Source organism: Mytilus trossulus, chromosome 3 (assembly GCF_036588685.1).
Source record: "Mytilus trossulus isolate FHL-02 chromosome 3, PNRI_Mtr1.1.1.hap1, whole genome shotgun sequence".
Lineage (NCBI taxonomy): Eukaryota > Metazoa > Mollusca > Bivalvia > Mytilida > Mytilidae > Mytilus > Mytilus trossulus.
This window is the reverse complement of record NC_086375.1, coordinates 76,341,662-76,359,214: the sequence shown is the minus strand read 5'-3', so window position 1 is coordinate 76,359,214 and position 17,553 is coordinate 76,341,662. Positions and strand designations below refer to the sequence as shown.

Below are 17,553 nucleotides of genomic sequence, written 5' to 3'. Positions count from 1 at the left end.
GTGTGATAAGAAAAATCTCTCTTTAATTATGCAAGACATAGACAATAGGCTACATTTCTGATATGAAAGAATGTTTGGAGCCAGAGGTTGGAGAAGCTTTGAATAGAATTAGCATGATTAGTTGATATTTAGGTGACATTTAAACTTAAATTTGAAAAATAAAAAAAATTGAATTTGTTTGTATCGCTTACAGATTCTACACTAAATGTACAACATTACTTTAAAACTTTGGTTGGCTAACACAAATCTTATTCTTGTGTAAAGGGAGCACTCATTATATTTATTCCACAGTTTTTGTTGAAATACTTAAGTGTCATGACATATGACTTTAGAAAAACTTACCACTCCTCTATCATGTTTCTATAATTACATTTCTTTTTAATACTTTACGTTCAAACCACACCATTAGATCACATGTAGGCCCATGTTAGTTCAAATATAAGTTAGGATTAATTTGTCTAATTTGACATATGGTGAACTGATGCTGTGTTGATACATTATGTAGTTCTGGATTAAATGATACATATCTTTTTAATCTACAATATTGAATACAGATTAATTTGAGGCAGGAAGTTGAAATGGACAAATGTATCTTGTATTATTAAAATATATTACATACATGTATACAAATGTATGTAGTGGATTTGCATTGATATATTAAAGTGAGTACTTTTTGTTAGAATAGAATCATATAAATGTGTACACCATGTACACAGTGCCAGGGGTCTGACACAGGTTGAACTGTTTGCACATCTTTCATTGAAAGGGATTGAGTTTCTTATTCAAAATAAGACATATAATAAATACAAGTTTCTAAAGTGTTTCAGTTGACTTTTGTATGGATTAAAGTTGAATGTAACGGGAAAGTTGCACTGCTTTAGTTTTACAACTGCTTAAAACAAGAAATTGTTTGAATCTGCAATCTTTTGAATTCTGGAAAATCGATAAGAAATATGATAAAAACTAACCCAACTATGGAAGGTTTACCATGTTACTTTCATTGATACTTTAGTATGAATTACCTAACCCCCCTTTGCCTTACCCTTCTCTGACAGTTATATATATATAGATTTTTTTGTGTTGTTTTGAATAACTTAAAATTTACTAACTTTCAAATATTTGTCAAAGGATTGTATTGTTTTTCATTCTCAGTTATTAAATATTTACATTTATGTTTTTGTCTAATGTTGTTTTGATTTGTCAAAAACTAGAAAATAGCAACAATTTTCCACACAATTTAATAATTTTGCTGATAATGTAAACATGTATTAGCCATGCTGAAATAAATTGACTACAGTTTCAATTTATTGTGTGAGATATACTGGTTCTATCTATAAGTATTTACAATGCATTAATGATTTAAACCATACAGAATTTTGCCTTGGGATTATTTTTTCATATTTTCAATCTTAAAAATTATTGCTGTTTGAAATTTTCCAATATTTTTTTAGAGGAACAGGGTGCCAATAAATTTTGTTATACCATTAGAAATGTTATTTCATATTATAGAAAAAAGGTACCCAAAAGCAAACATCGAAGTTCAAAATCACATTAACTGAGACATTAATTTTACCTCATTTTAATCTAATGTCAAAATCACTATTATAAAACACACTTCAAATGTATAGAACATTTAATTTAATGCTCTTCAACTTAATACTTGTCTGGCTTTATAACTTTTTTGATCTATGTGTCACTGATGATTCTTATAACTAGACGAAACATGTGTCCGGCGCACTAAATTATAATCCTGGTACCTTTGATAATTATTTAAGAAAGCCTATATACATGATATAGCTATAATATCTTGAATTAAAGACACTATGTTTAAATGTTCAGACTTGTTTTTTTTCAATTTCATTTAAGATTTCCAAGAGAGTATCTCATAACACAGGTTCATGAACATGCTCCTATATTAAGTCCATTTTTTCAGATGAAAAATTGAAGTCATGAAAGTGTTGCAAGATTATGTGAGAAAAGGAACAGAACAAGTCTTTCAAGTTTTTATATGACAGTGAAAAAAACTTTTAAAGTTAAATAAATTGAGTTACTGGTGTTCTTTGATATACCCAATTAAATCATGTATTTGGATTTTTAAAGTTTGAGCCCTGTTTACAAAATTGGTCCACATGAAAGGTCCACAGGGTCAAAAATTTAACTTGAATTCTTGGGGTTCTTTGATATGCCAAATTAAACCATCTATTTAGATTTTGGAAATTGAACCATAAAAAGAAAAACTTAATTTTCAAATTTCCATGTTCTTAGATCACATTCATTTTATGTCAGAAACCTATGCTGTGTCAACTATTTAATCACCATCCAAATTTAGAGCTACCCAGCTTGAATGTTGTGTCCATACTAGTCCCATCTGTTGATGGTTCTACATCTGTGGTCGTATCCAGCTGTGCCCTGCAGAGCATTTTATTCTTATTGAGTTTGACATTTTAAACTCAAATAGGCCAAAGAATAGAGATTCGGTGGAAGTTGACAAATCAAAACCACATTCCAGCCTAGGAATCATAGCAGCACAGAGAGGATAAAAAACTAAATATTCTTTTAGAATTAAGTGTTTTGTAACATCCAGCTGCTGACAGCTGTTTGTTTACTTTATGTCTAGATTTTGTTTAGATAAACATCAGGAAGATATAAGTATGATCACAAATTTATACATTATGTATATAAGATGATTGAAATGTTCAAATTATGCTGGCGATTAAAATAAAAGTTTTTTTAGTATAGTTTGATCCCTTTTTCACAGAATAATTTTCCAGGAAAAGTTTCCTTTCATTTCTAAGCAGGTCTCCTTGTCAGAAAGTTTGTGTGAGCTATTGTCAATATTCCAACCAATATACAAATATACCTTGCAACAAGGAATTTGTAACTTATATGATATGAATCAATATAGATGCAAGATACAGCATTGCAAGAAAATACATGTATAATTATTAGCATTTCAAAATGACAAATGTGTTCTAAAATGATACCATGCACTTTTATACTTTTTTGCTATTTTATCATCTGATGTGGGATTTATGTGGTCAACACATTATTGCTTTTTAAATCTAAGACTGACCATTTAAGATAACATTTGAAAAATGGTATTTCAAGTATTATCATGATTATTTCTAAATATATGGACAAAGGAGATTTGAAAGCAAAATGGGGATTAGGTAGGAAAAGAGGTGACCCTTTAACCATGATAGATTGTATTGATAGACATTATATTTTTCATCAATCTACCAACACTGCTAGCTGTCAATGTTAAATTAAAGTGCTTTCTACAAGGAATGGATTAATTGAACCATGCCTGGAATTAATTAATTGATAACAAGCTTTTTCTTATAATTGAAAACAGTTTGTTATTGTACGTTTACTTATGTTTTGGTATGTAGATGTAGAACAGGATTGGTTTTTTTTAGAGTGTATTTTAAACACTTTGCACTCTTCATTGGATTATTGAATATATTCTATTTTTTACTGATTACATTATTTATTTGAAGTCTGCAGCCTTTCTGAGAACCAGCTGTATATACATGTAAATTTATTGCTTGTGTATTTGCATTTAAAAGATGTGACAATTTAGTCATACCATTTACATCAATGAGTCAAAATTATTGGATAATAGAAAAGTAGATATTCCTTGTACAATACCGTTGCACCTACATGTTTTGTATTATAGGTGATGACTACAGACTTTTGTAATGGCTGTACAGAGTTAGTTGGACCACCACCCATACCACCACCAGAGTTCTTGCCCCAGGATGAATGTCATGACATCATATCCACCTGCCAATTCTTGTCTAGTCAAAAATCTGTATGGTCCAATTTTTCAGGTAAGCCATTGATTTTTCTTTGTAATCATATTCAGATAAATTTTATTGTCCCACATAGGGGCAATAAGTTTTTTGGTCTGTGCATCCATTAGTTCATCCTTCAGTTGGTAATCAGCCTTAAATTTTAGACCAGTTATTTCATTTTTTTTTATTTTTCACAAAGGACTTCATGTAATATATAAAAAAAATCTATACTAATAACTGCATCCCATGAGAGACTTTTCATATGAGTCAAAGTAAGGTTTTCTGTAATATTCCAGTGGCGGATCCTGAACTTTTCCTAAGGGGGGGCCCCGCTGACTGACCTTAGGGGGGGCCGCTCCAGTCATGCTTCAATGATTCCTTATATAATCAACCAAATTTTTCCCATGATTCTCCTCCCCCCCCCCCTGGATCCGCCTATGCATTCTGTTCTATTTTAATGTGTACATGTAATTGAAAAGCAAATGTAGAAATGAAACAATGATTTCAAGGCCACCAATTTTTGATTTGGCCTTCTGACTTATATGGTATTTAAAAGGGATGAATGAATAAAAAGGGTTCATCATTTTAACCATTTCTACTAATTATTTAGGAATGGAAATCTTTATTTTAATATTATATGTGGTTTAGAACATAAAAATTGTTTGATACACTTCATTAAATACTTTTTTAAAAGATTTCAGTTATTAAATAAGGAACTTGATGACAAATCTTGCAGTCTCTACACTATTACATTATAATGAGTAGATCCTGTTTTATTTGTAAAATACATGACACTTTCTATTGTATTTCAGAAGGTTGTCTCCATACAGTCACAGTTAGCACTGCTGCAATTACTACCTCTGGTAAGTAGGCCTCGCCTTCAAAATAAGTTATTGGGTACATTCGGATCATTTGTCAATAGTAAACACCTTTGATTTCATTATCAATCATTCTATATCAGTTGAAACAGGAAAAGGTACTTTTACATTGGAATAAATGGACTTAATCATAGTCTGAGTGGGAGGGGTTATTTAAATAAGATTATAAACCGGAGTCAATTTCCTATGTTACACTGTAGTTTCTTTGTATTGAATGTTTTTAATTATACATGTATTATGCTGTAAAATTATACCCCAGAGATTATATAAATGAACTGAATACTTTACGTTATACTTTTGGTGTTGAAACAGATTTTATTGCTATAGAAAATCTATTAAACATTGGATATTCTGATACATAGTAATTTTGTACTACATGTATCAAAATAACCTATTATGGCTGTAACAGTATGACCCACCCATACTCACCTTCTCAGCTGACTGTTATATCTCATGATGTATGATGTAATTGTATTATATATATATTTATTTATATGTCATACCCATTTATCTGTATTGAATTTATATCTAAAATGATCTTTCTAATTTTAATGCCAAATTATAGTTTTGCCCCCAATTTCATGGTCCACTGAACATAGAAAATGATAGTGCAAAGTTCAGGTTAAAGTTTTTGGTCAAGGTAGTTTTTGATGAAGTTAAAGTTACATCAACTTGAAACTTAGTACACATGTTCTCTATGATATGATCTTTCTAATTTTTAGCTCACCTGACCTGAAAGGTCAAGTGAGCTTTTCTCATCACTTGGCGTCCGTCGACCGTCGTCCTGCGTCCGTCATCCCGCGTCCGTCGTCCGTCGTCCGTAAACTTTTACAAAAATCTTCTCCTCTGAAACTACTGGGCCAAATTTAACCAAACTTGGCCACAATCATCCTTGGGGTATCTAGTTTAAAAAATGTGTCCGGTGACCTGGTCATCTAACCAAGATGGCCGCCATGGCTAAAAATAGAACATAGGGGTAAAATACAGTTTTTGGCTTAGAACTCAAAAACTAAAGCATTTAGAGCAATTTGTCAAAGGGTAAAATTGTTGTTCAGGTCAAGAACTATCTGCCCTGAAATTTACAGATGAATATGACAACTTGTTGTTGGGTTGCTGCCCTGAATTGGTTATTTTAAGGAAATTTTGCAATTTTTAGTTATTATCTTGAATACTATTATAGATAGAGATAAACTGTAAACAGCAATAATGTTCAGCAAAGAAAGACCTACAAATAAGTCAACATGACCGAAATTGTCAGTCAACCCCTTAAGGAGTTATTGCCCTTTATAGTCAATTTTTAACCACTTTTCGTCATTTTTTGTAACTTGTACAAAAATCTTCTCCTCTGAAACTACTGGGCCAAATTAAACCAAACTTGGTTACAATCAATCTTGGGGTATCTTGTTAAAAAAATGTGTCCGATGACCACGCCTTCCAAACAAAATGGCCGACATGGCTAAAATTAGAACATGGTGGTAAAAGCAGTTTTTATACGACTGCAAATTTTGAAAAAATTTTCGTCGTATATTGCTATCACGTTGGCGTCGTCGTCGTCGTCGTCGTCGTCCGAATACTTTTAGTTTTCGCACTCTAACTTTAGTAAAAGTGAATAGAAATCTATGAAATTTTAACACAAGGTTTATGACCACAAAAGGAAGGCTGGTATTGATTTTGGAAGTTTTGGTCCCAACAATTTAGGAATTAGGGGCCAAAAAGGGCCCAAATAAGCATTTTCTTGGTTTTCGCACTATAACTTTAGTTTAAGTTATAAGAAATCTATGAAATTTTGACACAATGTTTATGACCACAAAAGGAAGGTTGGTATTGATTTTGGGAGTTTCGGTCCTAACAGTTTAGGAATTACGGGCCAAAAAGGGACCCAAATAAGCATTTTTCTTGGTTTTCGCACCATAGCGTTAGTATAAGTAAATAGAAATCTATGAAATTTAAACACAAGGTTTATGACTATAAAAGGAAGGTTGGTATTGATTTTGGGAGTTTTGGTCCTAACAGTTAAGGAACAAGGGGCCCAAAGGGTCCAAAATTAAACTTTGTTTGATTTCATCAAAATTGAATAATTGGGGTTCTTTGATATGCTGAATCTAAAAATGTACCTAGATTTTTGATTATTGGCCCAGTTTTCAAGTTGGCCCAAATGGAGGTCCAAAATTAAACATTGTTTGATTTCATCAAAAAATGAATAATTGGGGTTCTTTGATATGCCAAATCTAACTGTGTATGTAGATTCTTAATTTTTGGTCCAGTTTTAAAATTGGTCTAAATTAGAGTGCAAAGGGTCCAAAATTAAACTAAGTTTGATTTTAACAAAAATTAAATTCTTGGGCCTCTTTGATATGCTGAATCTAAACATGTACTTAGATTTTTGATTATGGGCCCAGTTTTCAAGTTGGTCCAAATCAGGATCTAAAGTTATTATATTAAGTATTGTGCAATAGCAAGTTTTTTCAATTGCACAGTATTGTGCAATGGCAAGAAATATCTTATTTCACAATATTGTGAAATAGCATTTTTTTTTTTAATTAAGAGTTATCTTTCTTTGTCCAGTATAGTAAGCAAGAAATATCTGCAAGATTTTTTTTTAATTGGAGTTATCTTTCTTTGTCCAGAATCAACTTAAATCCTTGTTATATATATTCACTTTTTACTACCAACTGATAAATTTAAATAATCTTTACCATTCAGTGATAACAAGCAGTTTTTTTACATCTTAATATTTTATGATGTATTTAAATGAGTAGTAATTGTTGCAAACTCCATTAGAATATTTTAATTGAAATTAGGTTTGGAATAAGGGAAAGGGGGATGTGAATAAAAAATTGGGTTCAATTTTTCTCATTTGAAATTTCATAAATAAAAAGAAAATTTCTTCAAACATTTTTTTGAGAGGATTAATATTCAACAGCATAGTGAATTGCTCTAAGAGAAAACAAAAATTTTAAGTTCATTTGAATACATTCATTCTGTGTCAGAAACCTATGCTGTGTCAAATATTTAATCACAATCCAAATTTAGAGCGGAATCCAGCTTGAATGTTGTGTCCATACTTGCCCCAACCGTTCAGGGTTCAACCTCTGCAGTCGTATAAAGCTACGCCCTGCGGAGCATCTGGTTTATTTATATATTTGAAACTAAGACATTTGGGGTAAATCTTACAAGATGTAAATGTCCATCAGAAAAAGATCTATTCCCTCACAAATTTTCAGATGAATCTGACAACTCGTTGTTGGGTTGCTGCCCTAAAATTGGTACTTTTACGGAAATTTTGCAGTTTTTTGTTATTATCTTGAATACTATTATAAATAGAGATAAACTGTAAAAAGCAATAATGTTCAGCAAAATAAGATCTACAAATAAGTCAGCATGATCAAAATTGTTAGAGGACCCCTTAAGGAGTTATTGCCCTTTATAGTCAATATTGAACAACTTGTAAATACAGTAACAGGTGAGCGACACATGCTCTTGAGAGCCTCTAGTTAATAATTCCAAATTGAAGTTTTGATCCCAATTTCACGGTCCACTGAACATAGGAAATGATAGTGCGAGTGGGGCATCTGTGTACTTTGGACACATTCTTGTGTCTTTATGTTTGAATTACCTTTTGAGGAAGTGTCCACAGAACACCATTCCCTGCTCTTACTATCAAATTCCATGTTCATTAATATTTAAGTTTATTTCATAATTAATAACATGTGCACTCATATTCATGTTGATATGACCACAAGTTGAGGGTAAACTGTCAAAACTTTTAACTAAATGTGGATGTACAGACAGATAAAGAGACCTGAAAACATATTGCCCCCCCCCCCCCAACCCCAACCCCCACCCACAAACCCACCCCATTTTCTATTGTAGAGGAGAAGAAAAAAGTTACTTGAGGTGACAATAAATTACTGAATCATAAGATGATGATAATAAGTTTTTTAGTAAACAAAATAAGGATGTATTTATATTTCATTGTCAGGTTATAGACTTAAAATTAAATGTGGTTGAAAGGACAGATGCACCTAAAAACACAATGACCCCTTTTATTGTCAGAAGACAATAAAAAGAGTTACTTGAGGAGACAATGATAATTTGAAACTGAGGATGTATTAATATTTCATTATCAGGTTATAATGAATTATATTGAAAATGGAGTAAGATTTATCTTGTTTATTGACATTTTAAATCTATTCTTTGTTACTGTAACATGTGTAAACAAAACTGATTTATTTGTTATTAAATTGACACAAACCATTATCAGACATTGTTTCCCTGTTAGACAAATTACAGTTTACCTGTGATGAAGATGCCAAGTTAGTTTGGTTTATAAAACTTCAACTATGAAAGTAACACTACGGCTTTTTAAGTGCCAGAGTCCCTTCATTTACTCATAAACCATTCAACCAAAGCTTTTCAAATTTTAATTTGGTTACTGATGACAAAATGGAGGTCAAGTTCAAATGACTTTGTTTAGGTTGTAACTGCTAATTTTTTTCTTAAATAAGGTGTTATGGTAAATTTGCAATTTTGATGCTCTTACAACTGCTGAAACACCTAGCTGTTTTTAAAATCTAAAACATCAGAAAATATTTTGTACATAGTGACTAACTAAAGGATACTGGCTCAAAAGTATCATTATTGAGGCTTTAACAACTGCTTAAACACCAAGCTTTTATAAAATCTGAAAGAAATATTGGACAATATTTTGTAAATAAAGGGTAGTTCTGACAAGGGTTAAAGTTTCTATCTTGGTACTAGTTAGTTAGAGAGGTTTGTTGAACATTATTTATATATCCAATTCATGTATATTTTAATGATGAAAAATGAATGACATGATAGTGAAAATGTGAGCTACATAAATATGATGTTTGTTTTACATGATGGATAGTCCAAAGTTTAAACTCGGACAGCTTTGACCTCCTTGTTACTGCTATAATTATAAAAAAAAATGTTTGTCCTTGTAGTCAAACAAAGGATTTTTTTAAATGACCTAAGAATTCAATCAAATTTATAATCAATCAAGGTTCTATATGTAAATGATTGATTCTGACTATATTTCCATAAACCCTGTTGTGTACAGGTGCTCTGTTAAAACTGGACAGATCTATGATGTCTATGATAAAAAAAAAAGGAGAAATATTGTTTTCCACTCTGTTTGCATGTCTTTTTATTTGATCTCCTTTTCATCTGTTGTACCCATCCCATATCAGGTTAAAGTTTTCATTCAAGGTAGTTTATAGATGATATTTTCTGAACATGTTTTGTTACACAGAACAGTTTTTGCTAATCATCTGACATTTGGAATATTAAAGGGCTTGGACTCCTTGGAGAACTTTTTAGTTACACTCCAATGAAATACTTCTGAGTTTTCTGGTTCTTCGAGTTGTATATTTTTGTGTTGGTTAGGAAAACATATTGTTTTAATCCTCCTATTTAAGCTGATTCACAACCCGAAGTAAACCAAACTTAGTTATGATATTGTTCTTTTAACAATGATACATTGTTCTGTTAATCTGGTTGCTAGTAAGATTAATTCCTTAAATCTAACAGCATGTTTCAGTGTTTAAAATTTTAATGAAACACAGTTTACCTCTGCAGTTAAAACCTATTAATTTAAGATAAAAAAATAAAAAAACAGTTTTCTTTGCAAAATGCACTGAAGTTCTAAACAATTAAAGGTATTCTGGCTATTAAATTGTCTCACTGGTATATATCTCAATAATAAACAAATTTTCTGTAAATTGCCAAAACTCACCTCTTTTAATCATGAAGATTAACAAAGACAGAGTACTGGTACATTATTTAAAGTGAAAATAAAAGAATATGACAGACTACATGAATAAAGTGTTCTATTTCACAACAAGCAATGTTTGGGGGTAATATATAAATCACTTTGTCTGTCTGTTGGTCAATCGTCCTTCCTGCTTTGTGTCCTTGACATATTTCATAATCATAACTGTTGTACCATAGAAAGTAGGGAAAGTGGTTTGAATCCACCAAAAGTGGGTGACTGTGACCTTGACTTTTACCCTATGATAGAAGAACCTTGACCAATTCATTTCCAGTGCAGAACTGGTGTATGGTAGAACTTAAGCTAACCTAACTTAATATACACATACACATTGGGAAGATGGTGTGCCACATACCAAAATCAGGTCACTGTGACCTTTATATTGACCTTTGATTCCTTTTTGTTAAGTACATGTATATACACACAAAAATAATGTATTTTGTATTTTATCATGGGTTTTGAAAAGCAATGGATCATTTGCACTGTAATGTTGATGGCTTGGTTATGCTTGTTTTAATTTTGCAGCACTTATATTACAGAAATGTGTTGACCTCCAGATGCCAATAACATATGTTCATATAAACTTAAGTTTTCCTCTTGTTACAGAAAAAACTACCAGAACTACCCCTGAAAACATTGTACCAGTTGTCACACAGAAATACCCTCAACTAGTCACGGCAATTATTTCTAGCTATACAACTTTAGCTGGTCCTGTCTTCAATGTGACAAAATCTCCCCAATCATTATTTTGTAAGAACTAAATTGTTTTTTGAATGGTTATCAGAGTTTGGCTGTTGGTCTTAATTTATTCACCTGGTTCTTTCAAATGCTTCTTAGCACGTTAAAATATGACTTGTAAAATCAGAAAAAATAGTGTGTTTTTTCATTTTGGAAATTTGACATTTTGTTGGCTATAGAAGACATTAAAATGACCAGGTGAATATAAAGAAAGCTTTTCTAATTTCACAAAAATCTTTCCTTACATAAATCTTAATCTCCTGTGATTTGCTTTTACTCATCTACTAATTATTGTTATTTTTTTCTTTTAATTTGGTCTAGGTAGAATGTTTCAGAGATACTTTGCATGACTAACCTATACATTGAATGCAGAAATATATTATGATTAAACCAAAAAAAGAGATTAGGAAGTCCAACTTTTTTCCAAAGTTTATTACATTAATATCTTCTTATTATAAGATTGAAGAGAAAGGATGATTCTTCACCAAACATTTAATGCAATTTCCTTAAAGGATCTCTAATATGAAATCAATAAGACAGAGCTCTTTAAGAGTTAGAATTGTAATTTGTATTATGTAAATTTGTTCATAGATATGCAGTTGAAATGTTAAAATGAAGTTGGGGATAAGTACGAAATTAAGAAACGTACATTTTTATCTTTGAATAAAACTTTGCTATGAGCATGACTTCCAATCTAAAAATAAAACACTTAGAAGCAAAATTTCATGTCTAATTAGCCATAGGAAAACACAAATTAACTGCTTATGTTGAACTGACATTTTAAGTGATAAATCATGTATCTTCAGTCCATCAATTTAGTTTTTTTAAAGTTTTTTAATAGAATCATAAAAATTAGAATTATTTATTCTGTTTGTTTTAACTATCAGCATTAATTTAATTGTGTTTACTTTTATTTCTCCGTAATTGTTATAACTGTTGAAATTATTAAAATGCTGAGTGTTCTGATTATCTATTCAATTCTTTGTTTATCTACGTAATCAACTTCATATAGAATGTATATAATACTTTCCTCTCAATCTATCTGTCTCAAGCTATATTGCAAAGTTATTGAACTATTTAGTTATTGTGGTTTTCAATGGATATATAAAATGGATTAATATTTTCAAGAAGAAACAAACATGGATTCAGGTTAGCATTTAGTGAATTAATATTTGCAGATTCATCATTATTCAAAGATTTTAAACTTTAGGTATACAATGTATTATCAAAAATACATGTTTTCAGAACAATCCTCTCACAATTGCATTGGACTTGAATTTGTAGTATTATAGTCATACATTTACTCTTCATGATTATTTGTAGTTTACCTGAATGACATATACAGGACAACATATTAGTTTATGAAATAACCATGCGATCATTTGCTCCTAACTCTCGTTACAGATGCAGGATTCCCTGCCTGGTTAATTGGTGTGATTGTCGTTGCTGTTCTTGCAGTCATCATCATTGTTGTTATCATTGTAGTGTGTATCATGAAAAAGACAAAAGGAGAGAGGTATGTACAAAGCTATAATTCACAGGTTATTAATTGGCATATAAAAAGTATGTCCACATTGTTCTTGTCTGACCAACAGAGATTAATCTTTCAACCTGAAAATACTTCTGTGAATTAATTAAATTCTCATCTGCCGTACATATCAGGGGGAGTGGATTGTATGACTTATGACGAGACATTCGGCTGTGAAAAAAATACAGTTTTTTTTATATACAAGTACAAGTAATTGGAACTTTATTGACCTAATCATATATCTCCGATAGTTTTCCCCACCTATTCACAGATTTTCAAGCTGAAATATGTGACCTATTCCAGCGGTACATTCTTTCACCTTGAGTTCCCCAGACCCATATCATTACCCCAGGGGATACATTTTCTACTATGATTTTTTTTTGGACAAATTACAAATGTTCGAAAAAACTTTTAAAATGAAACAGTAGTTGGTTGAAGTAACACTCTGGACTCAAATACTGCTGCTTATGTTCCATTCCAATCATTTGTCAGATTTATGTATTCTGAAATATGCTTAAAAAAAATGGTCTACTGGAAGAGAAGAATCAGCTCGCAGAGAAAATGGAATATTTGAATTTATATTTATATAAAACCAAAGTCTTGATCCCTCTAAATAATAAAAAGACAAAAGAAAACTTTATAAAAAACTTTTTTTTTTAAATTGTTGCATTGATAATGTAAATTCACATTTTTAGATGTCTGTTAAATCTGAGGAAAGTTTTTTCCATCCAATTTCTAACAGAAAAAAGGTAATTCTGCTATGTTTTAAAGTAGCTTCTTGTGTTAATTATGTAAAGTGTATATGTCTGTTTTAACTCAAACTAAAAAAACGTGATTTGTGCATTGTGGGTCTGCATGGTTGTGTAACTGTGTTCTAACGGCATGGCCTTGAAAGTAAATAGAAATGAAACTGTATATAATATGCAATTTCTTAAGTGTACTTTTTACATCATTTAAATGCCAGTTTGTGTAAGATTCAGGCAATTTAGAAGAATTTTAAAACATGGATGAAAAAGCCCACTGACCATACCATCCTAACATGGAGATAGTAGGTCTTTTGATTCTGCACGTCTGGTAATTCAAGAAATATCTAGATAACTTCTGGGTAGAATCATAGCAAATCATGCAGTTATCTTCCCTTAACTTCTAGTCAATTTATTGCAACCAAATTATATCTTGAAATACTAGAACAGGAAAAGGAAACAAATATTATAGAAGTGCACCATTATACATTCTAAACTTAAATTAATGTGAAGTTGAGTGGGTTTTAGTTTGTCATGTTTTTACCACAGCCCGATTCTTAGACAGATTGGCACTTAAATATTGAATAATATGATTATCTTTTTTCATAAAATTGAACTGAAAGGTATTTCCTGGATATATATGGATCTTTTTTTTGTCAGGCACCTGGAATAGTTTTGCATTGTTTTGCTTTACAGGCATTATATCAATGTTAAGTAGACATGTTGGTATTTTTGTATTATAAATGGTATGGAATAAATCAATTTCTTATACATGTATGCATTGTATTGATTGGTGTTTTATTTTTTAATGTTTTATATAATATGTATGAAGATAGAAAATATATATCAACTTTTGATATATTTTAGCATTATCTGTTTTCATAATGATTCAGAAAAGGTTTTGTCAATTAGATGAATAAAAAATAAAAAATCATATATTGATAAATGTTACTCTTAGTAAAGTATTATATTGTACAAGCTTATAAAAACATTTTTATTCCTCATAGGATAATATGAACCTATAATTTTTGCAATGCCCTTTATTGTATGGATTTTTTTAAATGGGGAGAATGCCATGTTAGTGCATATCTCAGAAAGATGTACAAATTTAACACAAAATAGTCACTTCTCATCTCTGTAACTTTTGCAGAATTACACAGACAGAAAATGGCCTATTGAAAAACACATTGTGTGTTCTGTATTTCATCATTGAAGACAGCCCACCAGCGTCATTTCAAATTTTCTTTGATTAATTATGCATTTCTTAGTATTTAAATGTCTTCCTAAAGCACTCAGTTTCTGATTTCAGATCAAATCAAATTTATCCAAAATGTAAGCTGATAATTTGATATTTTTACATACTTACATATACCCTTATATAAGCCAGTTAGTATGTTTGAAATGCCTTGTTATAAGACAAGAAATTGCTTTTTAGTTGGAATGTTTTTAGTTAAAATTGTATATACTACCAAAATCATTGCAGATTTTGAAGAAAATACTGCCTTAATGTTTGATCACACATTTACATCAGAAAATCACTTATGCATTATTATATACATGTAGCTTAGTTTCCATAAAATTTTAAATGATTTATTATATTACTTGACAAAATGGTCAATATAAGCCTTTGCTATCACTTTGCAAATGTTGTCTTCCACTTACTTTTCAATAATTTTAAAAACAAAATATGCATTTTATATATTTATATTCTTTGGCTAAAATAACTGGTAATCTAGGCAACATATGTTGAGAACAAGAATCTCTGGAGAAAAACTGTCAATTTTGCATTTTAACAAAATCTATTTGATTGAATCTAATGACAATATCAGTAATGAGGATCCTCCCTCCATGCCCTCCCCACAAAAAAAATAATCATTGAGGCACTTTTCTAGCATAGCAACAGTGAATATAATTGAATTTTGAAGGTCATATTTTTTTAATAATTTCTTTGGATGATTGGTAATAGATTTAGTACATGGCTGGATGAATATGTTAATAATTTGGAATCTGCTTAAGAATATACTAATTTTACTTTAATTGTCTGTGCTCAATAGAAATATGTGGATTTTTACATTTTACAATAGAATATTTATGTAATTCTATAAATTTTGATTTTAACATGTATGATTTAAAATACCACTTGCACATATATATACTTGTATGTAGTACCTGTATATGTAAATGTTTATGTATATATTATATTCCATTTTACATATTTTAGACTCCAAATAAAGAGGTAAATATAGCTCACACCTGTCTTGCACTGCAGCTTGTCATATATATAAACAATTGTATAATGTATATACAAACCTTGTGTGATGTCCTGCCAAAGCTTATATTTAACACCAGCATTTCTAACATCAGTATATATACAAATTGCACTGTATCATACATCTGAACAACTCTAAACATTTGCTATCAAGCTTACTCTGTAGTAAGATGTGTTTTTGTTTGTAAATCCAAAAGTATTTGCCAATTTTTACAGTGAAGAAAATTGCAAATTAAATAATTTTTACTGTGTAGTATATTGCAAAGCCATTCTTACACTGTTCAATATTGCTTATCCAATATAAATGAATTCATTGCAGACAAATCCATGCATACCCTGTTCTTTATTGCTTATTTAAGTATTTAAATAGCAGTCAAATGCATTCTTACACTGTTCCTTATTGCTTATCCGATGAGTTGCAGGCAAAGCCATTCTTACACTGTTCCTTAATGCTTATCCAATGAGTTGCAGGCAAAGCCATTCTTTCACTGTTCCTTAATGCTTATCCAATGAGTTGCAGGCAAAGCCATTCTTTCACTGTTCCTTAATGCTTATCCAATGAGTTGCAGGTAAAGCCATTCTTTCACTGTTCTTTATTGCTTATCCAATGAGTTGCAGGCAAAGTCATTCTATCACTGTTCCTTATTGCTTATCCAATGAGTTGCAGACAAAGCCATGCTTACACTGTTCTTTATTGCTTATCCACTGAATTGTAGGCAATGCCATTCTTACACTGTTCCTTATTGCTTATTCAATGAGTTGCAGGCAAAGCCATTATTTCACTGTTCTTTATTGCTTATTCAACGAATTTTAGGCAAAGCCATTCTTTCACTGTTCTTTATTGCTTATCCAATGAGTTGCAGGCAAAGCCATTCTTTAACTGTCCATTAATGCTTAACCAATGAAGTGCAGGCAAAGCCATTCTTTCACAGTCCCTTAATGCTTAACCAATGAGTTGCAGGCAAAGCCATTCTTTCACTGTTACTTATTGATTAACCAATGAGTTGTAGGCAAAGCCATTCTTTCACTGTTCTTTATTGATTATCCAATGAATTGTAGGCAAAGCCATACATGCACTATTTCTTTGTTTTAAATTCAGGCAAATCAATTCCTACTCTATTCCTTGTTGCTTCTCCAATAAATTGCAGGCAAGTCTATTTTTACACTGTTTCTTAATGCTTATCCAATTAATTGCAGGCAAAGCCATTCTTACACTGTTTCTAATTGCTTATCTAATGAATTGTAGGCAAAGTCATTCTTACACTGTTTTTAGTTGCTTATCTAATGAATTGCAGGCAAATCCATTCACACTTTCTAATTGCTAACCTAATGAATTGCAGTCAAAGCCATTCTTACACTGTTCCTTGTTGTTTATCCAATGAATTCAGGCAAATCAATTCCTATTCTGTTCCTTGTTGCTTCTCCAATAAATTGCAGGCAAGTCTATTTTTACACAGTTTCTAATTGCTTATCCAATGAATTGTAGGCGAAGCCACTCTTACACTGTTTCTTATTGCTTATCCAATGAATTGAAGGCAAAGCCATTCTTACACTGATTCTAATTGCTTATCCAATGAATTGTAGGCAAAGCCATTCTTTCACTGTTCCTTATTGTTTATCCAATGAATTCAGGCAAATCAATTCCTATTCTGTTCCTTGTTGCTTCTCCAATAAATTGCAGGCAAGTCTATTTTTACACAGTTTCTAATTGCTTATCCAATGAATTGTAGGCGAAGCCACTCTTACACTGTTTCTTATTGCTTATCCAATGAATTGAAGGCAAAGCCATTCTTACACTGATTCTAA

General features: G+C 31.0%; 1 protein-coding gene across 11 annotated transcripts in view; it reads left to right on the top strand.

The window, feature by feature from the left end:
- The window catches only part of LOC134712454 (uncharacterized), a 41,999-nt gene that overhangs the window by 3,506 nt on the left and 20,940 nt on the right, over positions 1–17,553 (top strand). For 4 of the 11 annotated variants that reach the window (XM_063573992.1, XM_063573990.1, XM_063573991.1 and 1 more), the window contains exons 2-6: positions 3,680–3,833; positions 4,610–4,660; positions 11,076–11,219; positions 12,612–12,723; positions 13,431–13,484. In XM_063573992.1, coding sequence (XP_063430062.1) covers positions 3,683–3,833; positions 4,610–4,660; positions 11,076–11,219; positions 12,612–12,723; positions 13,431–13,484 — 512 coding nt within the window. In that variant the 5' untranslated portion in view covers positions 3,680–3,682. Of the gene's footprint in view, positions 1–423; positions 663–3,679; positions 3,834–4,609; positions 4,661–11,075; positions 11,220–12,611; positions 12,724–13,430; positions 13,485–15,699; positions 15,715–17,553 lie in introns of those variants that run through there. The other 7 variants (XM_063573994.1, XM_063574001.1, XM_063573996.1 and 4 more) reach the window with 6 other exon arrangements.